General features: G+C 39.3%; 1 protein-coding gene across 2 annotated transcripts in view; it reads left to right on the top strand.

Moving 5' to 3' along the window:
* The window catches only part of EXT2 (exostosin glycosyltransferase 2), a 94036-nt gene that overhangs the window by 38550 nt on the left and 29968 nt on the right, over positions 1 to 25518 (top strand). For both annotated transcript variants that reach the window (XM_060764396.2, XM_060764404.2), the window contains exons 8-9: positions 7406 to 7537; positions 18336 to 18525. In XM_060764396.2, coding sequence (XP_060620379.2) covers positions 7406 to 7537; positions 18336 to 18525 — 322 coding nt within the window. The remainder of the gene's footprint in view (positions 1 to 7405; positions 7538 to 18335; positions 18526 to 25518) is intronic.

The raw sequence follows: 25518 nt of genomic DNA on the forward strand, positions 1-25518 counted from the left end.
ATGCAAATATCTGCTTATGTTCTTCCATAGATATTTATGAGCCATAGCATTGTACAAGAACACACAACTCTTGGAAGTGTTCAGAAGCCTAAAGTTCATGGTGCATTAAAATAAGTGGCTTGCCTCAAGTTTTATTTCAAAAAGTACTAAAATTTTAAGATAGAATAAGGATCAGTAAGTCTTGCACACTAGAAATCTTAGTGAGATGGAACTACTAGAAACAATGAAACCCACAAAACTTTACGTTCTCTTTTTAAACTTACCACTGGGAGCTGTGTCTGTAATGTCAGTGGTTGACAACAATAAAATGGAGACCCTATAGATGGCAGTTCCCAAGTGGGCAATAATTGGTGGGTCAGATGAGGATTTTGAACTGTGACCCTGGTGCTCTTTGTGAATTTGAAACTAGGAAACAAGTGAAGGTAATCACTTTTGTTTACTACATTCATTTAGTTTTCAGGTCAGATTAATATAAATCTGCAATAAAAACCTCAAACATTCCTAAGTCAAGTTTAAAAAAATTCTGGAGCATTGTCGGATAGTATCTAAACTTATCAAACATGCTAGCAGTAGTCCTTTTAAGTAGACTTAGATTTAAAAGATCATAAAAACTGCCAAGTGGGGTCAGACTTATGGTACATTGACCTCAGGCACAAACTAAGATCCATGGGGGAGTTCACAAGCAGGGCAGAGTGGTGATATCAGTCTCCTTTTCAACATCCCTTATATTTAATTTAAAGTTACCATGGACCCAATCTGATGTTAATCTTAACTATAGGTGAACTATTGAACGAATGGGGCTTGTTATGTCAAATTTACAATCCATCAAATTAACCCAATATATGCTGTAAGCCAAGTAGCGTAGATATCCTAAAGGCACCAGATCCTGTCTGGTCTTTAAAGCTAAGCTGAGTCAGTTCAGGTTAGTTCTTATATTGGAGTCTAACAACAAATACCAGATGCTATAGGTTATATTTCAGAGGAAGGAATTGGCAGCCACCTCTAAGTATTCCTTACCTGAGAAATCTATGAAATTCATGTGGTCACCCTACATGGACAGGTGATTTGAAGGCACATATACATGCAGTAGGCTGACAAATCATACTGTAAGTCAAGTTGGGGAACCCAGACATTGAAAATAATGAGTTATCGTACAAGTTATGCGTAAAATCTTATTTTAAAAAACATAGACATAAGTAATTATTAAATAAGAAAATGAGAACTCTAAACATTTTAGTAGCAAAATAACTATCCCAAGTTACCTTTTAAGGCAGACATTTTGAGCAGATAATTTAGTTGGCATTAATACTATCTCCCATAGTAGCAATATTGCCTGAGCATTGATTCTTTACCTACAAGGTTGCATGTTTCAGTTACATCATCAGGGATGTACTATGTCCAGATAGACATAGTATTAAACATTCAGCCATTACTTCATCAATAAGCGAAGACATATATGTATTCCCAGAGCTAAGATCATATTAGGAAAAAAAATATCGAAGGTAAAATGTACAGCAACTTAATAGAATTCAATTATTTTTCTCTATGTGAAAGGCATCTTCCTTCAACATTTTAGTTCATCTATTCTATCACCTAACCAATTCAGTAGGTGACTGTCAGACACTTCCCACAATGTGTTTTGTGCCTCAGCTGAGTATAAGTGTTGCCATGTGATAATTGAGTATTTTCCATTCAGAATGTGAATGAACTAGGGTGGGTGGGAGATTATGCATTTGTGGTTGCTGCTGAGATATATTCTGGGAGAAGAATTGGTTTTCTTTTGTAAGGCAGTGTGTGGATTTATCCTTTACATCTGGTCCACATGGATAAGAGAACACTATGAAATAAACATATGTGCTTGTATCTTAAGAGAGAATGAACATTCCTCATGTTTATCTTCTTTTTCTACTCATGATTCTGTGTGGTCACAGATTTGCCTCAATTATGTTTTGTGCTTCCCAGAGAGTATTGCTCATTGTGGACTTCAACAGAAAGGGGCTTTTTAGGAGCTGCTTGGGACCAGAGAGGTTTCTGTACACATTCTTCACATGCAGTCCTTTTTTCCTTTAAAATCTGTTTTATTGAGAAGAATGGCAAAAAAGTTGTTGTTTTTTTAAAAAATAGCAGCATTCCCCAGAAGTAAACATTTCCCTTTGTTGGTCCTCCTCTTTAGACAACTCATGTGCTAGGCAGAGTTGGGAGAGATCTTGTAGCGACTTCTTCCTGAAGAAGTAGTTGAATATTTTCTCCATGTTACACATCACTTTATACTCCGTCACTAGAAAAATTAACATATATATCCAATAGAGAAATTATGGATTCATTTTTTCATAGGGTAGCTATGTGGGCCAGAAGTGAGAGGTGATCATGAAAATGAATGAGTGGTAGCATCCAAGATTTAACCATTAACTGGTGCTTTACATAAATATTAACAAATTGAAATATCCCCCCACCACCATGAGTTTAAACCAATTTGATTTTGAAATGAAATATCTCCCACCATGGTTAATGTAGACCAGTTTGATTGCTAAGCTCTCAATAATTCATTGACTTGATTGAGCCTTTTGGTTTAATTTTTCACACTCTTGGAGCATCTTAGTATTTCTAGAACCAAACATTCAAAAAGTTAGACTCCAGACTTTTAATCGTTGCAGAAAGTTATGAAGATGAGATAACTAAATAAAATTCAATCTATTATGTAATTAATTGTTGCTGTATGCCTTCAAGGTGTTTCCAACTTATGGAAACATCTCTGTATGAGAATGTGTGACTCCCTAAGATTATCCATGGAGTTTCCATGGCCAAGCAGGGAATCAAGTCCTAGTCTCTGGAATCTCGAATACTCAAACTGCTACACCATGGGGGCTCTGACTGTGCTGGTTTTGTAGTGGAATAAAATACTGTAATGTTTAAATTCTGTATCCTACCTAAATAAATACAGTAATCCTTGATCTTAATGAAACAGGTACAGTAATCTGAAATCTGTTAGATTTGTTTTCATTTGACTTGGTACATGTTTTTAGTCAGCATTTTAGAAGATATTGGTGTGAAATTTTCACTGGTTCTTAACTTTAGGCAATGATGTGCAATAGCATATTGACTATCGGAGCTATGCTAATTTTTAAAAATGATAAACCATGAAAATGTATGGTGAAAATTTGAAGTATAGCATTTGGGTCCAGAAAGTTGGTTTGGAAATACTAAAACTTGAATAAAGGGCAAAGACCAGTACAATACTTGGGAAAGCCGCAGTGTTCTTACAACATCAGCTTCGTCTGTGTGACCTGACCCTTTTTCCAAATGGAAAGTCATTAAAGCAACTTCTTCTCACATGAAAATAGTAGCACTTCAAAACATCATAAACTGTGTGAAGTGTGGCACTCTGGGAACACTTGACTTTTGAAATGGGACAAAGTCTTACAACACCATGGCGCCTGACTGCTAGGTTAAGCAGTTAACTTTTATTACTTTCTTCCAAGTTCTTTCTCTCTTTCTCTTGGCTGACTTTTTCTTTTCTGAGTAGAACTTTGGCATAGGTGTTTGGTGAAAACCAAGTTTACCACCAACTGAATGTAATCTGATGGTTAATCTCATTCTATTAATTTTACTTTTTCACAAAACTTATAGTGTATTAATTTCTTAATTTTGAATTAGACATCTGTCATTAGCACAATATTTTGGAACATTTTTACCGCACTAGTACCATGTTTCAGATACAACTTCTACAATTGTTATTTCTGCTGAGTACATTTTCTTTTTGGTGCTGGGAGGAAATGTTTTTGATCAATCAGAATACCTCACCAATGTCCCATGTTACTCTTGGTGGCCACATAACAGAAACTCGTGTATTTGAAGGCACACTTTGCATGAAGGTCTACGCTATCCAAACATAGGTTGAAGACTGAACAAAAAAAACCCCTATATGAAGAGAGAATAGTGGCTTTGAATTTACCCATCAGCAATTACCTACAGGCTACAGGGATACCTCAGTTAATAACACATCAGCGTTATTAACTGAGGTATACCTGTAGCCGGTAGGTAACTGCAGTGAAACTGAAACGGAAGCCTGCCTTCAGGGCTGAGAAAGTGCTTGGAGATTACCTTGATGGGTTTACATTTTGTTAAGGTGGGAGCAAACTACATTGCACACATTATGCAGTGAAACTAATGGTTAAAATTGAATCATAAAGCAGTTTCCATCAGTGTGCTACAACTTTTTAAATCTTATTTAATTCACTAATTTGTATCTTCAAGAACATATTTTCCCCCTGATTGTGTTTAGCTCTGTTACTACAGCACATTTGTATTTGTGGTGCTATTTTTTCTTCTCAGCATAAAGGGCAGCCCAATAAGTTTAAGTATTACTTGGCCAGTATTATATGTTATGCTTTCCCCCACCGTTTTGGATCATCAAGTATTAATATTCAGCCAAAATAATGAAGAGGAAGAATTTTGCTTGCTCTCTGTCCTATGCACGCACATACACATACAAATACTGACTAATACTGGGCCTTGGGGAGGTCTTTAAATTTAAGTGCTCTTGGATACTTAAATGTGTTGGAGATCTCTGCAGAAACAATTAAGTTGAGAAAATAACTTCTGTAAGGCCAGACCTCTTGAGGTATGCTTATTGGCAAGTGCGTTTCCTTTGGGGCTGTATTGTTTTCAGAATCAATTTGATTCTGAGCCCTTGCAAATGTTGTTTATTTCAGTTTTGTATTAGAGGCAAGCTACAAATTACAGATTTTTATTCAGCAGCTATTGCTTGAACTGAATGAAAATTGGCAGTGAATTAAAATGTAATAATAAACAAACATTTCATTATCTTAGATCTTTGTTCTTTGAATTCTGAATTGGGATTGGGGTGATTTATTTTGTACGCACACTTTCAAACATTTTAAGGTAGTCCTACAGTTGTTGGTTGTTTGACATATTAAGGATATAATAAAAACTACTAGTTCTGGAGAGCGTTATCAAAAACCAGCCAAGCTTCTTGCTGTTAGGTACAGTTATCGTCATATTGGTCTTTTAATTCAGTGTGATTTGTTACCATGTACTGTATATACTCATGTATAAGTTGATTTCATGCATAAGTTGAGGACAAGGTTTGGAGCAAAAATCATAGATGTTTATATGACCCATGGATAATTCAAGGGTCATTCTGCAGAGAGAGGTAAGTGCCAGCATGGTTTAAGTGTTCACCTCTCGCTACTGCCATTTCCCTGCTCTGGCACCGAAAAGGGCCTTTTGCCATTGTGCTCAGCAAAGAGGATGGACCCTTTTAAAATAAAAGCTAAGACACAGTATTGACTCCTGTATTTTAAAAAGGAGCCATCCCCTTCTCTTTTTAGAATGGTGAAAGGTAAGAGTTTACTTCATTGTGAAAGAACCTAAAAAAAGTACCAGCCTCCTCTACTTTCCTGGCACTTCATTGAGAGGATGCATCAAAGAGCCACTGCCGCCATTTGCCTGCCCAAGCATTCAACAAGACAGAGAGGATATAGGGGTCTGATGCTTTTTTTTAGGATCTCCTGAGATGGACCAAGCTTTCACCTTTCTCCACCCTATTCAGAAAAAGGAATGGTTCTTTTTCTGATAAGAGTTGACTTTTCCACCGATCGGTGTACAGACTGTCCCCAATTTACAAACAAGATATGTTCTGTTGGTTTGTTCTCAATTTGAATTTGTTTGTAAGTTGGAACAGATACATTTTAAGTGTCACTCCAGCCATACATCTATATTTATGTCTCTTTGGATAGCATAAGGAAGGGTTAACACATCACAGTGGTGTTTGTTTTGCTGTCTGTGTCCCTGTTCAGAAGATTTCACCTCAGTTGCTGTCCCTGTGATAATTGGATTTTGAAAAAAATGGCTTGTTGTGGAAACAAGGATTGGAGATAAAGCTTCAGTGGAGACGTGTTTTCCCCATGATAATGCTTTCAGGAGTGAATTTACCTTCCCAGATTTCTCTCACATCCTGTTTTCTCATCCCCATTCTTAACTATGAGTCATTTGTAAGTTGGATGTTTGTAACTTTGGGACTGCCTGTAGTTACACTGATCTGTGGATAAGTTGACCCAAAGTTTTTCGGATTGATTTTGTGAACTGAAATTTCTGGATGTATAAATATATACAATGTTTGTCAGCTTGCAACACAAATCAGTTTTGACTAGTGTCCAATGTTACTGACACATGAGTAAAAAGCAAGTATAATAACCAGAGGGTCTACTAAGCCATAGAGTTAATCTATGGAATGCCCTCCCCAGAGAAATTTGCTTGATATCAATATTGCTATTTCTTAAACAGACAAAACTCTTTTTATTAACCCAAGACTTTACATTTTAGCTTTTAAAGAAATAAAGCTGAGTCTATTTTTATTTCTGCTGGGGTTCAACATCATGTTTGTTGTTGCTGATATGTGCACGAAATTGAAATGAAGGTTGATATACAGTAAATAAATTGGTAAATAAATACTAAAAAATCCAGAATGGGCCTTCAATAGAAAGGTGACATTTTTAGTTCAGTTGTGATCAGCCTACTTGTAACACGGGTTTCCTTGTAAGATGTGAATACATCCAGTACCCTTAAAGTCTCTAGATGTAGTGTTGTAAAATATATATTTTAAAATAAAAAATAACAGTTTTTTTTTAAAAAAAACCCAAAAGTTTTAAAAGAGACACGGGAGAAGAGAAATGAGGAGAAGGTACTCAAGCATCTTGAAAATAAGAAGAGAATGAGGGATTAGACAGACCTGTCATAATTCACATGATCACTAAATATGTTGATTAAAAGAAAACATTTATTTTTCAAGCAGGAACAAAATATTTGAAGTAGCCTGAATCATTGTATGTTTGAAAAATGCTATTTGGATCTTTACGAACTATATGGGACACAAGCAATCCATATAGCCATGTTTGACCTATCTGGAACAGCTCAGTATTTCCTGTTGCAATATTTTATTTTAGTCTTAGAAGTGTGTGGCACTTACTACTTAAAGCGGGTAAAGGAAAAAGGTGTTTTAAGACTTCTGCATGCAATTTTATATTTCTGTAAGGAGTAATCTGTCCCTAGTCTCAAGCAAGGAGGAAGTGAGAATGGAAGATATAAAGGCAGGCGGACTGAAAGAGAGGGAGATGTGTAAAAGCAAAATGGCAGAAAGATTAAAGAGGATGTCTTTGTCCACCAGCATTTTGTGATCCCCAACAGGTTGCTCCAAGGGACTATGGCCTAGGATGGAAAGCGTGTTCTTGTATTCCTGTCATTCTCTCCAGCATTGATCTTAATTGTAATCTGCATACTTTGTTCCATCTTAATGTTTTGTAGGCAGTGAGAGACAATGTTAATATTTGAAATTTTATCTTTGGCACAAATGTGATATGAAAATGTTTTTCATGATTCTTTGCAGGCACGATGGTTCTGGGAAGCATATTTTCAGTCAATGAAAGCAATTGCTATGACTACCCTCAAAATTATCAATGACCGGATTTATCCCTATGCTGCCACATCATATGAAGAATGGAATGACCCCCCAATAATTGTAAGTGGAATTGGATTTTTCTTAAATTTAACATGTTTGGCATCTTTTAAAAGGAAGTTTCACAAAATAATTTTCTCTTTTTATTTTGATATTTAAGAAACACAACTTAAAAGGATTTAAAAAACAACCTACATCCCTAAGAAGGAATTGAGTGTATTAGCTTCTTATACAATTTAATCAATTACATTAATAACTTATTTACGCTTAAAATAATGTTTTAAATGGCTTTAAAAAATATTTTACACAGGAAGAGTGAAGGAAAAGACACTTCTAGTTAGACTTAATTTATCCAGTTACTCTATTTACTCTTGTTATGATCCACTTTGATACATTGCAGACCACCTCCCTCCTCCTCCTCCTCCTCTTCTCTTTATTTATACCACACCTTTCTCCCTGTGGTGACTCAAGGCAGCTAACATTCCACACTAGGCAAGTTTAAAAGGTGCAATAAAAAAGTTAAAAAGTGATTAAAAAGAAGTTAAATAATAGCAGTGCGGTAAAAACAAAATGAAAATAAAATACATTAAAATACATTAAAATACATACATTAAAATTGCATTTAGAAGTCATAGTCCCCCCTCTCCCCCATCTCACTCATAGCACTCCTTGAATTAAAAACCACAGCACCCCTTGACTAGATCTTAAACACCTTCATCGTTAAAAGCCTGCCTGAATAAGAAGGTTTTAGCCTGCTGCCAGAAGGATGGCAGGGAATTCCAGAGTCACCGAGAAGACTCTCTCTCTTGTTCCCACCAACCAAGCTTGTGTTGGAGGTGGGATTGAGAGAAGGGCCTCTCCTAAAGATCTCAATGCCCGGGCAGGTTCGTACAAGGGAATGTGGTCAGCCAAATAGCCTGAACCTGAACTGTCTAGGGCTTTAAAGGTCATAACCAGCACTTTGAAATGTGCCCAGAGACTAGCAGCCAGTGGAGCTGCTGCAACAGGGAGGTGTTCCGCTCCCTGCAGCCAGTCCCAGTTAGTAACCTGGCTGCAGCTCTTTGGACCAGCTGAAGTTTTTGAGCACTCTTCAGAGGCAGCGCCACATAGAGCACATTACAGTAATCCAGACAGGATGTAATTAAGGCATGTACCACCATGGCCAGATCTGGCTACTTAAGGAACAGGTACAGTTGGTGCACAAGTTTTAATTGTACAAATACCCTCATGGCCACCTCTGAAACGTGGGCCTCTAGGTTTAGTGTCATGTCTAGGAGGACCCCAAAACTGTGGACCTGTGTCTTCAGGGGGAGAGTAACCCTACCCAGCACTGGGTGAATCCCTATTCCGTGATCTGCCTTCTGACTGACCAGGAGTACCTTTGTCTTGTCTGGATTAAGTTTCAATGGGTTTGCCCTCATCCAATCCATTATTGATTACAAGCACTGGTTTAGAGTCAGGATAACTTCCTTGGCATTTGGTGGAAAGGAGTAGTAGAGTTGGCTGTCATCTACATATATGTGGCACCTTACCCCAATACACCAGATGATCTCTCACAGCAGTTTGATGTATATGTTAAACAGCATGGGGGACAAAATGACACCCTGAGGAACTGCACAGGTCAATGGCTAGTGGTTCGAACAGGAGTCCCCCAGCCATCACCTCCTCCAGGAAGGACCGGAGCAACTGTAAGACAGTGCCTCCCAGTCTCATCCCAGTAAGACAACCCACAAGGTTACCATGCTCAATGGCATCGAAAGCCGCTAAGTGATCCAGGAGAACCAACAGAGACGCCACCCCCTGTCAAGCTCTCTTTGTAGAGCATCCACCAAGCTGGCCAAAACTGTCTCTGTTCCATAGCTAGGCCTGAAACCACAATGAAATGGATCTATATAATTTGTTTTATCCAGAAATCCGGGAGTTGGGAGGCCATCATACGCTCCAAAACCTTCCTCAGAAAGGGAAGGTTGGACACTGGCCAATAGTTGTCCATTATAGAGGTGTTCAGTGATCGTTTTGTAAATATAGGTCTCACAACTGCCTCCTTTAGGCAAGTTGGAACTTTGCCTTGTTCCAAGTAGGCATTGACCACTACCTTCACCCAGACTGCCAGTTCTCCTTTGGCCTGTTTGATCAACCAGGAAGGGCAAGGATCTAGAATATATGTGGTAGCTCTCATCTCTCCAAGGATCCTGTCCACATCCTCAGGCTGCGCAAATTGAAAGGTATCCATCAACACTGGACAAACAGGGGCCAAAGTTACATCCATTGGAACTGTATCAATAACAGCATCCAGGTCAGAACGGATCTGTGTCACTTTATCTGAAAAGTGCAGATAATTAATATGCAGAAAGTGTCATATGGAAAGAGAAATTAGACTTGAAGGAAGGATGTGGAGCATAATTAGTTTAAGATATACAGAAGATGCCATATTACTTAGTAGGTAATAGCAAAATCTTAAAGTTGCCATTGATAAACATTAAGGGAGAGTGCAAAGCAGAAGTATAGTTGAATATAAAGAAAACAAGAATAAAGACCATGGATGATTTTCCTAACTTAAAGGTAGACGATGAATAGTTCAAAGATTTTCTATAGTTTGGCTTACTTACCAGTCAGAATAGAATCTGCAGTCAAGAAATTAGAAGGCCAGGAAGGGTAGTTTCGCGACAGCGCCCTCTCTGGCTGGAAGTGCAGTAACACCTACCATTTGGAGCCACTGCCCACAATATATAAGACCAACTCCCTCTGACTTCCATCAGATTCTCTGGACGGCCAAGAAGAACTAGGGACCTGGCCAAGGGGTGCCGGCTTGCTGTCCACGGGCCCTAGAAGCGGGGTCCTTGTTTTGATTGGCCCACTCTAGTTGAATGACATTGGGACATCTATGTGGGCACAGACCTTGAGCTACTGAATTATTAAGCACTTTAGTCCAGCACTGAGACCAAATGGGTCATTAGAATCTGAGCCATAGTAAGTCATTCAGTACTGTAATCTAGCACTTTAATCCTGCACTTTAGTCTGCCTGGGTTGCCATAAGCTATTAACTGGTTCAGAGCCAACAAGCTGCGGTGAGGTGTGGTATTATAGCACTGTAGCACTTTACTACAGCACTGTGAATTTCAAAATCGCCTGATGTCATCGCGGTTGTCATTTTTGGTAACGCTGATAGTCCTCTCTGTTAATACTACTCAAATGCACTTTACTGGAAGCAAGGATGGGGCGGACCCTAGGGGGTTAGAGTTTTATAACCACAACAATGTCTGTTATGATTATTATGCATTAACATCTGATACTGCAAGTGAGGAAGTGAGAGGGAACTCCCCTGGGACGGATAGTTCTATGGGTGTGGGGGCTGCTATAGAGGTGGTGACAGGTAGAGGAAGATACGGGAAAGGGAGAACAAACTACTCAATCCGATCCAAAATTTTCAGCAATAATTTGGCAAACTTAAAATGCTCTAAGAATGTAAGACAAAAACAAATCCGGCCCAAAATTCACAATAGAACATTGGCAATCCCAAAGATTACCCATATTACAACTTCACAATCAATTCGGCCTGAAAATAATAGGAATATATTGGCGATTCCAAAAAAAAATCCTCCCGACAAGATACAACTGAGATGTCAGGATGGTGGTCCTTCTGTGCTAAGGGTGGTGCTGTTCAATGCCAGGTCGGTAAATGGGAAGTCCTCCATTATTCGAGATCTAATTCAGGAGGAACAGGCCGACCTGGCATGTATAACGGAGACCTGGCTGGACGAGGGGGGAGGTGTGAACCTCTCCCAGCTTTGCCCGCCAGGTTACTCTGTCCAGCACCAGCCAAGGCCCGGAGGGCAGGGAGGAGGAGTGGCAGTGGTCTATAAGGTTTGTATTCCCCTAATCAGGTGCCCCATCCCACAATCATCTACATTTGAGTGTGCCGGCTTCAGGTTAGGTGACCGGGACAGGATAGGGATTCTGTTAGTGTATCGTCCACCCCGCTGCACGACAGTCTCCCTTCCTGAGCTAGCAGGAGTGGTCTCGGACATGGCGTTGAGCTCCCAGCGGCTTATAGTCCTGGGGGATTTCAATGTTCATGCCGAGACTGCTCTGTCAGGTGCAGCTCAGGACTTTATGGCCACCATGACAACCATGGGCCTGTCCCAACTAGTATCTGGTCCCACCCATATCGCTGGGCACACACTGGATTTGGTCTTTTCGCAGGGATGGGGCGATAGTATCGGGGTGGAGGAGCTAACCATCGCTCCTTTGTCATGGACCGATCACCACCTGATTAGGTTTAGACTGACTGCTCCTCCCAACCTCCGCAGGGGTGGTGGACCCATTAGAATGGTCCGCCCCAGGAGACTTATGGATCCTAGTGGTTTCCTGACGGCTCTTGGGGAATTTCCCACCTCTCTGGCTGGCGACCCTGTCGATGCCTTGGTCTCTCACTGGAACACCAAGATGACTAGGGCAATCGACACAATCGCTCCAGAACGCCCCCTCTCGAGTAACTGAGCTAACCCGGCTTCTTGGTTTACTGAGGAGCTGGCAGCAATGAAGCGAAAGAAGAGGTGGCTAGAGCGCGTGTGGCGCAGTAACCCGACTAAATCAACCCAAACACATCTGAATACCTTCTTAAGGTCCTACGGTGTGGCAATAGAGGCAGCACAAAAAACATCTTTCGCTGCCAATATTGCATCTGCGAAGAATCGTCCAGCTGAGCTCTTTCGAGTTGTCAGGGGTCTGTTAAATCCGCCGAAAAGCGAGATCCCTGACAGCTCTGGAGCTCGCTGTGAAGCGTTTGCTCGATTTTTCGCAGATAAAATTGGGCGGATTCGGTTGGGTTTTGACACCACTTTACCTGCAGTCTCTGAGAATGTAACGAGAGCATCTGCTTGTCAAGTTTTGTTGGATTCTTTTCAATTAGTTCAGCTTGAGGATGTGGACAGGATCCTTGGAGAGGTGCGGCCTACCACATGCATCCTAGACCCCTGTCCATCCTGGCTTATAAAAGAAGCCAGAGGGGGTTTGGCGGAGTGGGTGAAGGTGGTGGTTAATGCCTCCTTACAGGAGGGCAAGATTCCAGCGAGCCTAAAACAGGCTATTATCAAACCGCTGTTGAAAAAACCATCACTGGACCCCACTCAATTAGACAACTATCGGCCAGTTTCCAATCTCCTCTATTTGGGCAAAGTCCTGGAACGTGTGGTGGCAGCTCAACTCCAGGGATTTCTGGTAGACACTGATTATCTTGATCCGGCACAGTCTGGCTTTAGACCGGGACATGGAACGGAAACAGCCTTGGTCGCCTTGGTAGATGATCTGCGCAAGGAACTGGACAGGGGGAGTGTGTCCCTGTTAGTTCTCCTGGACCTCTCAGCGGCCTTCGATACCGTCGATCACGGTATCCTTCTGGGACGACTCACAGAAATGGGACTTGGGGGTACTGCTTTGCAGTGGCTCCGGTCATTCCTTGAGGGACGGTCCCAGAAGGTGTTACTGGGTGACACCTGTTCGGCTCCACAACCATTGTCGTGTGGAGTCCCTCAGGGATCTATTCTGTCCCCAATGTTGTTTAACATCTACATGAAGCCGCTGGGGGAGATCATTCGGAGTTTCGGACTGCGGTGTTATCTCTATGCAGATGATGTCCAGATCTGTCACTCCTTTCCGCCTGTCACCAAGGAGGCTGTCCAGACCTTGAATCGGTGTCTAGCTGCTGTGTCGGACTGGATGAGAGCTAACAAATTGAAATTGAATCCAGACAAGACAGAGGTCCTACTGGTCAGTCGGAAGGCCGAACAGGGTATAGGGTTACAGCCTGTGCTGGATGGGGTTACACTCCCCCTGAAGACGCAGGTTCGCAGCTTGGGAGTGATCCTGGACTCGCTGCTGAGCCTGGAACCCCAGGTCTCGGCGGTGGCCGGGAGAGCTTTTGCGCAATTAAAACTTGTGCACCAGTTGCGCCCGTACCTTGGGAAGTCTGATCTGGCCACGGTGGTCCACGCTCTTGTTACATCCCGGATAGACTACTGCAACGCGCTCTACGTGGGGTTGCCCTTGAAGACTGTTCGGAAACTCCAACTAGTCCAGCGTGCGGCAGCCAGATTGCTCACCGGAGCGACATACAGGGAGCATACCACCCCCCTGTTGTGCCAGCTCCACTGGCTGCCGGTTCAATTCCGAGCACAATTCAAGGTGCTGGTCTTAACCTACAAAACCCTATACGGTTCTGGTCCAGTGTATCTGTCCGAACGTATCTCCCTCTACGTCCCACCTCGGAGTTTGAGATCATCTGGGGAGGCCCTGCTCTCGACCCCACCACTCTCACAAGTGAGGCTGGTGGGGACGAGAAGCAGAGCCTTCTCAGTGGTGGCCCCCCACCTGTGGAATTCACTCCCGGGGGAAATCAGAACAGCACCAACCCTCCTCTCCTTCAGGAGGAGGGTGAAGACATGGCTGTGGAACCAGGCCTTTGGGCAACCAGGCAATTAGACAATGACAACCAAATAAGACAATCAGATGTGTAAGATCGGCAGGATTGTCGAAATGGAACCAAAACAGATCCTTGAGTTAATTGTACACTGATGGGTAGGAGGAAGATCCAGGTTTGTATTGTTTTTACTGATTTTATCATTTTACTGATTTTATTGGATAATGTTGAATTGTGGGAATTTGTACTGTTATATTTTTTGTGATGATTGTTTGTGTAGCAGGCGTCTAAGTGCGCCTTGCAGCTGTAAGCCGCCCTGGGTCCCCTTCGGGGTGAGAAGGGCGGGGTACAAGAACCCCAAATAAATAAAAATAAAAATAGTTGAACCAGATCATATCATTAAATACCAAAGAAAGAATTATTCATGTCATCATATTTTCAATTTGCAGTTCTGTTTTTGAAGAACGCTAACAGCCGGAAAATCAACTTATTTGAAATATATTTCTATAGAAGAGTTCTTCAGTTTGTGCCAGGAATTGCCTTCAGTGATCTTGTACATTCTAATGTATTTTGAAGCACTTGTCACCAGTGACTTTTGATATAAGCCTCTATAAACTCACAGGCAGTTCCCAAGTTATGTACAAGATGGGTCCTGTAGGTTTGTTCTTAAGTTAAATTTGTATCTAAGTTGGAAAGGGTACATTTTAAGTGTAATTCTATAGCAAAAATTTTTTGCTATGTAGTTTTGAATACATAGGAAAGGGTTAATACCCCTTTAATGTTTGTGTTGCTGTCTGTGCCTCTATTTAGAAGATCAGTCTCCCCTCACCCCAGCCAACACTGCTGGGCAAGCAGTAAGTTGGAATTATTTACCCCTTTCCCTGATTGATTTTAAATTTGGCATAACTGTAGAGTTTGTGGGACCGGAGAAAAGCAAGTTGATGACCATGGTCCTTGGAGGTCTCTCATTCATAGCTTCACCATAAATCAACCTTATAGCAAATGACAATAAAAACAAAGTCCATTGAAAGTTAGAAATCTGTTGCACTTGGCCATAAAAACTACCTGTGGATCAGTAGTTCCCAATCTTTGGTCCTCTAGTTGCTTTGGACTTCAGCTCCCAGAAATTCCAACCAGCTTACCAGTTGTGGGAGCTGAAGTCCAAAACTCTTGAAGGACCAAAGGTTGAGAACTACTGCGTACATAAATGAATAAGCAAGTGCCAATCTAAGCTTTTTGTATTTCTAATAGATTTCTCTCTAACTTTCCTGTTTTTGTCTACTAATTCCTGCAGGTCTTTAAAAAAAGCCTTTTTGGTTCATAGTTCCCCTCCTTCTCCTCTTCTTTTTACCTGTGTTCCTAGCCACAATCACTGATAGGATCTTAATGTTGACTTGTTGTTGTCTTTTTTTATTCAATTCCTGAATTTAAAAAGTACACCATTATGAAACCATTAATAGGTTTAAAAATATATTTATAAACAAATTATTGGGAGAGATACCATATTGCATTCTCGCTTGATGGTCTGAAAATTTCTCTGTGACTGATATTATCTTCCTTCTGTAGTCAGATCCAGTCAGATCTAACTATCTTTGGAGAAGCTAATTCTGCATCTTCTTGTGATATATTCACAATTTCTATGTTGATTCTTAAAACAAATTTGTATTGCAGTTAAGAGGGGTGTGAGTTTCACTTAGGCAAAGGAAAAAGATTCTCTCTTAGCAAATGGAAATTTTAAAAGAGGGTTTCTTTGGCTCATGGCAGTCTCACACAAATGAGTGGCTTTGTAGGGGAATATCCTATTTTAAAAATCTCACCAAAGTGAGAACTCTTTCCCAGCCTTCCACTCAGGTTCTGGCTTCCACTGCTTTGGCTTCTGCTGCTGTCTGCGGAAAGGAGACCAGACTGCTGTCAAACAGCCAAGAATGTCAGACCAAGCAACATGAGATCACTTTTGCAAAGTTGACACTTGAAACCTGATATGGCTTGTGCATAAAACTGATTCACAATAGTTAACATCTAAATCTTGGGTTAATTACTGTGACTTTTGTCATGAAAATTAGCTGGCTGAGAAAAGGCGAAGTTGGATAGGATTGCTTTAGCCATAGCTGGACATCATCACTTTGTCAGAGATGGTGATGGATGATTATGACTTTGGGACCAGTTGATTTGGTGAGAAGGTACAAACGGCCATTCAGTCAAGTGTCCAATAAAAGACTGATGTGACCAAAACAAATGTTTGTTGTATCATTTGTGTCATTCTCTATTTTTGGGAAGACCATTTCTCACATCACTAACAATTTCATGCCCCGACTGGATAATAGGTATTTAATTAGGCTTCTGTTGAGTTGATTACTTGCATTGTTTGCCTTCCTCAAACAGAAGTCTAAGGGACACAAGTAAATCATGGAGATCTGAATTTGCCCAATTTCCTGCCGAAAGTGAGGTCAAGAGGTGCCAGACTGTAGTCATACTTTTCAGGCAGACAGCAGGGGGCTGGCTCTTAATGGTGCTTCAGCAATGTCTAAATGCCCTTTTGAAATGTTATTCTCAAATGAGGGAGGCTGATTTTTTTGGGTTCACTGTTGGATGTCATGGCAGTAGAGCATTCTTTTTCACCTAGCTCAGCTATTCTTTACCAGCACCACAAGAAATAATGCCCCTATGTTGTGTAAAAGAGGCTTCATAGGAGAACACATGTCTTGGAGAGCACATCTCAAATGATATGAAGCATTCTAATGAAGAAATGGAACATCTGGCTGTACTTTAAATCTTATTATTGAGATGCTCATGTCTCATAATTCAGAAATTTGAGAGAAATTGCAAACTACACTGACATGAATTTCTATCACAGTCATAGAACCAGTAAGTAAAATGTTAGCATCATGATATGGCCCATTTCAGAGACAAAGATATTGATCTCAATAATAGTGCAGCAAGGGGACTTAGTCCATCGTTAATAGCTTTGAAATGAATTATAGAGCATTAATGTCAGAACTACAGGATTACAACCTGCAGTAAATTAAGCCATTTGCTTACTGCATCTGACAATCCTTCTGTTGCTTATTGCTAGTCATCATCTACCCTTTACTGTATTGATCATACATGCATTTCTTAATCAGCTGAAGAACCAGAAACACTTTGTGGACACTTCTGCCCAATTTCTCCTCACGAATTTACATAGCAAATGTATCTTTAAGTAAACACTCCAATTTATCATTGAATTTTAGTAGCTTGAAAAAGACAGTGCTCCTTGTAATGTTTGTTTGGAAACTGTGAGGAATATGTTTGGCAAATCCCATTCATTGCTACACAAAGATACTGGGTTATATTATATTTTTACCATCTTCTGCAAATATGTCAGCTCACTTGTTTTTGGAAAATGTAGATCTAGTCATGTGTTGCTAATTTTGTGACTGAAAATCCATCCCTACTGTCTTGAAGTTAATTCTGGCACTCGCTTAAAGTATGGCATTTTTGAAAAGGTTCAAAGATGTCCTCCTTAAAGGTTACATTCATGAACTCTGGTTCTGTCCATAGTTTTTTGTAATAGGACCAATACTAAAAATTCTCTAGGCATGTCATTAATTTATCTGCTCTTTCTACCATTATTAAATTATTTCTCATTTCTGTTGTCTTAGTACTTAACAATTCCTGGACTGTGATAGACCGTGGAAAAGGCATACTCAAAACTTTTCCTGTTTTGAATCCATTTTACAGTCCCATTTGCTCCTAGATGTGTAGCTGTGTCGACTTAATTACCTTTCTTTAATTGGTAGTATTTAAAAGCATATAGCCAACTTAAAACTAAAAAGTGTTTAGGGCATATTCTTGTCAAAAATAAGGTGGAAGGAAACACTGAATTTCATATTCTCCTTTCTTGATTATTTTTTATGCTTAAACAGCGGACTGTTTAAAACCATATTAACAGAACTATTTTTGTTTAAGCTACCTTCTGAATAAAGGAATAAGTCCTTTATATTTGTGCCCATTTTATGTCACATTTATAAATTTTCTTCTCTTTACTTCATTTCCCCCCCAGAAATCATGGTATTGGGCTGGCTTTTGGTTTGTTGTCCTAGTCTGACTTAATATAAAATCTAAACTGCCTTTTGGAAAGAGAGATGCGGAGGAGAACCATGCCAGGGACATCAAATCCTGAAACCCTCTAGTGTACCTTCCTCTGATCTTTCTTTTTGTGTTACGTCCAACATACCTGAACACACTTAGTGGTTAACTTATGACAGGAAAATGCATACAATGTATGCTTAACAGATTGGTTTCCTGTCACAAAACAGACTCTTTTTTTCTCTGCCTTTCCATCCAAATTAACATATTTTTAAAGTGGCCTGATCTGAGTTCCAACTATGCAAATCGTATTCCATCTTGATATTTCCTTATTATAGCTAAAATGTCCTTGTCTTGACCTCTCTTCTTTTACAGAAATGGAGCAGTGTGAGCAATCCACTCTTCCTTCCCTTGATCCCACCTCAGTCACAAGGCTTCACTGCTATTGTCTTGACCTATGATCGGGTGGAGAGTCTCTTTCGCGTCATCACTGAGGTCTCAAAGGTGCCAAGCCTCTCCAAGTTGTTAGTTGTATGGAACAACCAGAATAAAGTTCCACCAGAAGGTAAGAACATGAGTCTCTTAATAGCTTAGGATTGCATATGCCATTTTGGAAGAGAGTCAGAATGTAAGTAAAATGATCTGACTACCACTTTTAGCTGTAAAGTGGGCCCTTGGTATCTGCTGAGATTTGGTTCTAAGATACCAAAATTCATGGATTATCAAATCCCTTTATATACAATACCTTGATAAAGTGACGTCCCCTATAAAAAAAATGGTAAAATCAAGGTTTAGTTTTTGGAATTTGTGTACAAAATATATCAAGCCATTGATGATTTAATCTGTGGGTGCAAAATCCATGGATATGGAAGGCCAATTGTAATACTAAAGCACCAAGATGTGAACAGGAAGAGCACTTGGGGAGATCTTATTTGTAAATATAATTCTCAATTATTTAAGGAATCTGTTTCTTTTAAGATTTTAGGCTCTCATGATCTCCTCCCATTAGCTGCAAGTTGGCACAGCTATGTGAATGACCTAAGATAGGAAAAACGGCTTCCTTTCAAAAGTTAATGAGCAGTTTTATGTTGGCTTGTTTTTGTTTTAGTGCCTGGATTTTTAACAGGCGTGGGTTGTATTGACATCTAAATGTATTAATTTAACCTGTATATAAATGAAATTATTAAAAATTTATTCAAGTCACTGATATATTTATTTGGTCCTATAACTTTTAAAAACTATTTCTGTTTTCCAGTGTCCCATGATCAGTTTTTCAAAATTGCAAACTAGATCACTTACTTGGCAAGTTGTGAGATATTACTATAAAAGGAAAATATGCACTTAAAATTAATGGAGGCCTCTCTTAACTCCAAACCAGCCACAGATATATTTGCCAGTGGAAGTTTTTCTTCTCTGCCAGACCAGTCATGAAATACTGACCAGTTATTTAAACAGCTATTCTCCATCTCATGGACAGCTCTGGTGCATCAGTGGCCTTTGCTTTTCTGAGCACCATTCATTACTTACTTAATTGTACTTGTAGACCGAATAAACTCAAAATAGTTTGCAATGAAAGAAAACTATTTTCCCATGAAATTTAAAGATAAACATTTCATCAAGTTACAGCTTTAACTACAGAATGTTGTATGAAATGTCTTCAAACAAATTGCTTGTTTAATTACCTTCTTTCTTTGTATTGCTAAAAGTTGCACATCTACATTATATTTGAGTTACTTCTGAGTTTGAACTGATTAAAACATATGATAGATAGCACACCATCAGAATGTGAAATCTAACAACCTTTATAGTTTGCATGCAGAGTTTTATTTTATTGTAGACAGAGTAAGTTACATTTGAGTTAGTCCTTTTCAGGGCTCACTCTGGATTTATATCTAGCTCTATCCTCGCGTTTGGTACAGTACTGCAATTAAACAGAGGAACATGTGATTTCTGTTCGCATAGTGAAAAATGTAGAATTGATGAAACAAAAAAAGTGTTTCAAATGTATTGAGACATTTTAGAACATAACAGAATTTCTTGACATGTATCTCCCTTTTGTTGGCTGGGATAAGAAAGGTTACTAAATTACTATCTACTGAGAATATAAGCCATCAAACTAGGGAGAAAATGAATTACTGAATCTAGTAATCTCTTTAAAAATTACCCAAACCATGACTTGCATAGTTTTGTAAAGGAGGCAGACTGTGACATATAATTCTGTTGTTGTTGTTGTGTGCCTTCAAGACATTTCCAACCTATGGCGACACTGTCATGGGGTTTTCTTGGCAAGATTTGTTCAGATGAGGTATGCCTTTGCTTTCCTCTAAGGCTGAAAATATGTGACTTCTCAAGGTCACCCAGGGGGTTTTCATGGCTGAGCAAGGCTTCTAACCTCCAAAGCCCTAGTCCAATGTTCAAACACTGCACCATCCTGGGTTAAGACATTTCAGGGAAAAGGTCATTCATGCCTGCATGATACAATCTGAATGGTATAAATTGTGCAGCACAGGTTGGAGGTGTATCCAAAATACTCTGTGGCCCAGTTTTATGTGGTTAATTGCAGTTATAATGAAGATGAAGTTATGCTTGCCCTTCTTGGCTTATTATATCTTGCCAAAAGAAGGAATTCCACCATTTCAGAAGAGGCAGTAGTGAGGGCACTCTTAAAGAAAGCTTTTCTGAACTCCTACTGTTGCAGCCATTAGTGATAAGTACATGTGATATTTTTAAATACTTTAATAGTCTTAGTAAACATTGTGAAAATCACATTCTTTGGCAAGTGACTGCCAGGGAACTCCATTCACTATGATTGCTACAAGATTATCTGAATCCAGATTTTTTTTTACCATCATCAACAACTAAAGTATTTATATGCCAATTTATAAATACAAAATTTCTGCATAGTGACAGTAAAAGCATAAATAATTCAATTTTAAATGTATAAAATTAAAACATTTTTTTAAAAAAATACATCAACAGCAATGGGTATGTGTTGGCTTAGATAAAAACTGCCATGGTTGCTCAAATGACCATTATGGAAGAGGGAACACTGTTAGGGCTGTGTGCCTTTCCCCTACTTTTAATCTCCTGTCAGGTTGATGGAAAGACTACTAGTGAAATGAATTCTTGGATTTGGAGGGGAAGTGGCATCTGAAGCCTCCATGGAAGACCAGCATCAGCCACCGAGAAGGCTCTTTCGTGTGTCTTCTCTCCATGCAATGATATTGTTTCCAGGGCTCTTTAGGGGGTGATGTGAGATCGAGTGAGATGACTGCCCCATGGCTTTATGTGACTTGCATTAGAATTGCCTTTTGCCAGGGGTTGGAACAGCTCCACCGGCTCCTACTCTACTATTTCTGGACTCAGTTCAAAGTGACAGTGCTTACTTTTTAATCCCTTAGGGCAAAGGTCAGAGCTCCAAATGTTTTGCATGAAAACTGTCCAAATCCTTACTAGTGGCCATGTGGGTCCAAGAGTGGGGCTGATGGGTGCTGAAGTGATGTCATTTCAGATATATGCATCTGAAGTATTTATTTTTCAAGAATGTTTTAAGTCTCTTAAGCCACCATGGGAGGGGGATACCTATTGTGCTGTTTTTGTATTTTAGCTGCTGTTTGTTGTTTTTAAACTCTGGAATGTGCCCATGAAAGATGTTCTCTGAGCATCAGGTTAAATTGCTTACACTTCACTGCGTATTTAACTGACTGTGGTCTGTTCTTATCTGGTGATTAACTCTTTAGTTATACTATATTGAAAAAAAAATATTGAAGTTATTCCTTGTTACATTGCAGTCATAGAGTATAGATGGAACAGGGTTTTCTGTGACTCAAAAAGCTAGGACATTGAACAATGCATTCAATCTGCAGAAAAAGAGATTCCACTTGAATATTAGAAAGAATGTCCTCACAATAAGAATGGTTTGACAGTGAAATACTCTGCCTCAGAGCATGGTGGAGTCTCCTTCTCATAGGTTTTTTAAAACAGAGACTGCTATTGAGAATGCTCTGATTTGTGTGTTCCTGCATGGCAGGGGGTTGGACTTTATGGACCTTGTGGTCCCTTCTAATTGTAATAATCTAAGGTGGAACTATTTGCAGCTTATTTGCTGTTTCTAATGTATTGTTTTGAGATTCTGAGAGATCTTTCTATAAAAAGACAATTAAGAAACTGGAGCAATAGAAACAAATTCATGCAATATATAAATGGATTGTACATTGATGGGTCTTAACTTGAAGCATCTTCTTGCTGTCTTTCAAATACATTCCACATTGTATGCTCGTTTTTTCAATTCTGAGATTTGGATGAAACCGTATTGTTAAGTATAATTCAACAACTCTGTTCATTATAATAGTTTGTAGTATAACCCTTCTTGGTTCATATACTATTAAAAACATCTTAAGTCATTGATGTGAAAAATAATTGGCCCCAAAGGTCATAAGTTTATTTCCTTACTGAGACATTTATCTAGCTTAACTTTCTAATAGGTATACATTTTAATAACTTTTGTATGTGACCGCTAGCTACACCCTTCATGTATTTTTAACACTTGGATAGCTCGTGGAATCTTCTGGTCTGCTGTTGAGGGGCTTAATTTAATTTGTTTTAATTCAAATGCATACAGTTTGTTCCACCTAGCTCTTTAGTAGGACAGCAGAATTTGGCTTCACTAAGTCTTTCGTTCAGTCTGTCTATTACGGTTCCTAATCCTTGGACTTCAAAGCTTCTGCCATTTATAGCCTATTAAAGCCAGGAAGTTTCTGATGGATTAGGACAAGGAATGAGTTTGAAGTTAGTAATGTACACCGCTGTCAGCGATAAGGTCTAGTTTATTACCTTATGGTAGTATCTGCACTTTTATGAGTATTCTCTTTTAATTGGTTATAGTAAATCTGGGACCCTTAACCTGTGTGAATATCAAATGCAGAATATCCTGGACATTCTTGTATAAGGAACACATTTCAGTCTTTGAACAGAGTCAGGTGTAGATTTTGTTATGTGAACAAGTTGTGTTTTCGGTATATGGATGGCAGCAGGAATGAGAACATGTAAGGTAAATTCACTCTTCATAGCATGAAATAACCAGAAAACTGAACATTGCTATTACTATTTGGCTCCATCTGTGACAGATATATAGTCACTTAGCTTATCCCTTTCATCACCATCTCACTTCTTCATTGCTGGACCCATAATAACTTCATAAATGGACTGTTCTCTTTGTGTATTACCACTGCTCAATTTGTAACTCAGTAGTATAATAAAAATATTTTGCAGCTTATAAAAAGTGAATGAATAGAAGCAAAAATGTTAAATATATGGTTAAAGCCCTTTCAAAATATTTATAGCCACTTAACTATTTCAACTGCCTTGAAATATTGGGAGAAAGGTGAGAGAAAAATAAAGTAAGTAAGTAATTAAATATTCTGCGCTTCATCTTTTCAATTTTATTTTAAAACATAATAATGTGAATAAACAAGGCCTTGGAAATAATACATCACATTAAAAAGATCATGAGAAATTTTGGTGGACACATTTTCCAGTACAAGAGGTCTGTAGTTCTAGTTATTTCAGTTATTAACACCATAAGAAGGAGAATGTGTATATTGTGACACCCTAAAGCAGTGGCTCCCAACCTTTGGTCCTCCAGGTGTTTGGAGGACCACAATTCCTAACAGCTCCCACAATTCCTAACAGCTGGTAAGCTGGCTGGGATTTCTGGGAGTTGAAGTCCAAACACCTGGAGGACCAAAGGTCTGTTCTAAACCAACCTGCAGGCTCTTCCTGTAAAGGAAGATTGTAATGACAAGTTTAGAGAATGTTCTTACAACTAGTTTTAAAATATGCACTCCTTTAAAAATGTAAGTAACATGACAAAATTTAGCTCTGTTATGTGTCTCTGATGCAGTAAGATCTCTTCTACTATGCAGGTGAGCATAAAATAAAAAACTGGAGCTATCCCACGGTCAGTTATACCTAAAACTAAAATACTGCAAATGTCATTTTGTTGTGTACCTTCAGTTCCTTTTTGACTTAGGGTTAAACCTAAAGTGAAGTGTTTTCTTTGCAAGATTGGTTCAGAAGGGATTTATCTTTGCCTTTCCTTGGGGCTGACTAATAAAGAATTTTTTAAAAAAGCAATTCCTTTTATTTTTTTATTCTTTTGCTATTCCTTGGGAAGGCATTGCATAGTGGATGAGACTGGGAGGTCCAACTGAAATTTAGCTATGGCTGGAATATATGTGATAAAGAGAAACATATATTGTCCATCGATAGAGACGGTGGAAGGCACTTCACTTCTTGGGGCTGACTAATAAAGAATTCTTTAAAAAAGCAATTCCTCTTATTTTTTTTTTTATTCTTTTGCTATTCCTTGGGAAAACATTGCATAGTGGATGAGACTGGGAGATCCAACTGAAATTTAGCTATGGCTGGAATATATGTGATAAAGAGAAACATATATTGTCCATCAATCGAGACAGTGGAAAGCACTTCAGTAATATCTTACTACCTCCTTGCTAAATTTGTATATTTATATATAAATAGTAGAAAATGTTGACCATTTCCACTACCTTGGCAGCCTCATCTCCACAAAAAGTGACATTGATGCTGAAATGCAACACCATCTGAGCTCTATGAGTGCAGCATGTTTTAAGTGAAGCAGAGAGTGCCTGAAGTTTGGGACATTCGTAGGGATACCAAGATGCTTGTTTATAAAGCTACTGTTCTTCCAGCTCTACTGTACGCTTGCAAAACATGGACTATCTACAAACACTACTCTCAACTTCTAGAATCATTCCATCAGCATTTTGTAAGAAACAGAGACCACCGGCACTGAAGTGATGATCCTCTGCCGTCAACTTCACTAAACCGGCCACCTTGTCATAATCTCCCAAAGCAGTTATTTACTTTCAGCTCAAGAATGGAAAACGGAATATCAGTGAACACCAAAAACAATTTAAAGGTGGGCTTAAAGCTAACCTTAAAAAATGTGGAATTAACACCGAGAACTGGGAAACCCTGTCCCTTGAGCATTCTGACTGGAGGTCAGCTATTACCAGCAGTGTTATGGATTTTGAAGAGGTACAAATCAAGGATGAAAGGGAGAAATGTGCCAAGAGGAAGATGCATCAAGCAAACCCTTGTTGGGACTGCCTTCCATCAGGAAATCTATGTCCTCATTGCAAAAGACAATGTAGATCAGTGGTTCTCAACCTGTGGGTTTCCAGGTATTTTGACCTACAACTTCCAGAAATCCCAGCCAGTTTACCAGCTATTCGGATTTCTGGGAGTTGATGGCCAAAACATTTAGGGATCCACAGGTTGAGAACCACGGATCTACATTGTCTTTTGCAATGAGGACATAGATTTCAAGATGGAATATGATTGTAGATCCAGAATAGGTCTCTAGAATCACTTATGAACCCACTGTCAAGACTACCCATGGGAGACAATCATATTCGACTATGAGATATTGCTTTTGATGAGGATATGATGATGAATATAAGCATGAACATTAAGTGTATTATAAAACTTCAGCATTCTCTCCTTTCAAGGAGACTGT

The sequence above is a fragment of the Anolis sagrei genome, chromosome 1 (genome assembly GCF_037176765.1).
Source record: "Anolis sagrei isolate rAnoSag1 chromosome 1, rAnoSag1.mat, whole genome shotgun sequence".
In the NCBI taxonomy this organism is placed as follows: Eukaryota; Metazoa; Chordata; class Lepidosauria; order Squamata; family Dactyloidae; genus Anolis; species Anolis sagrei.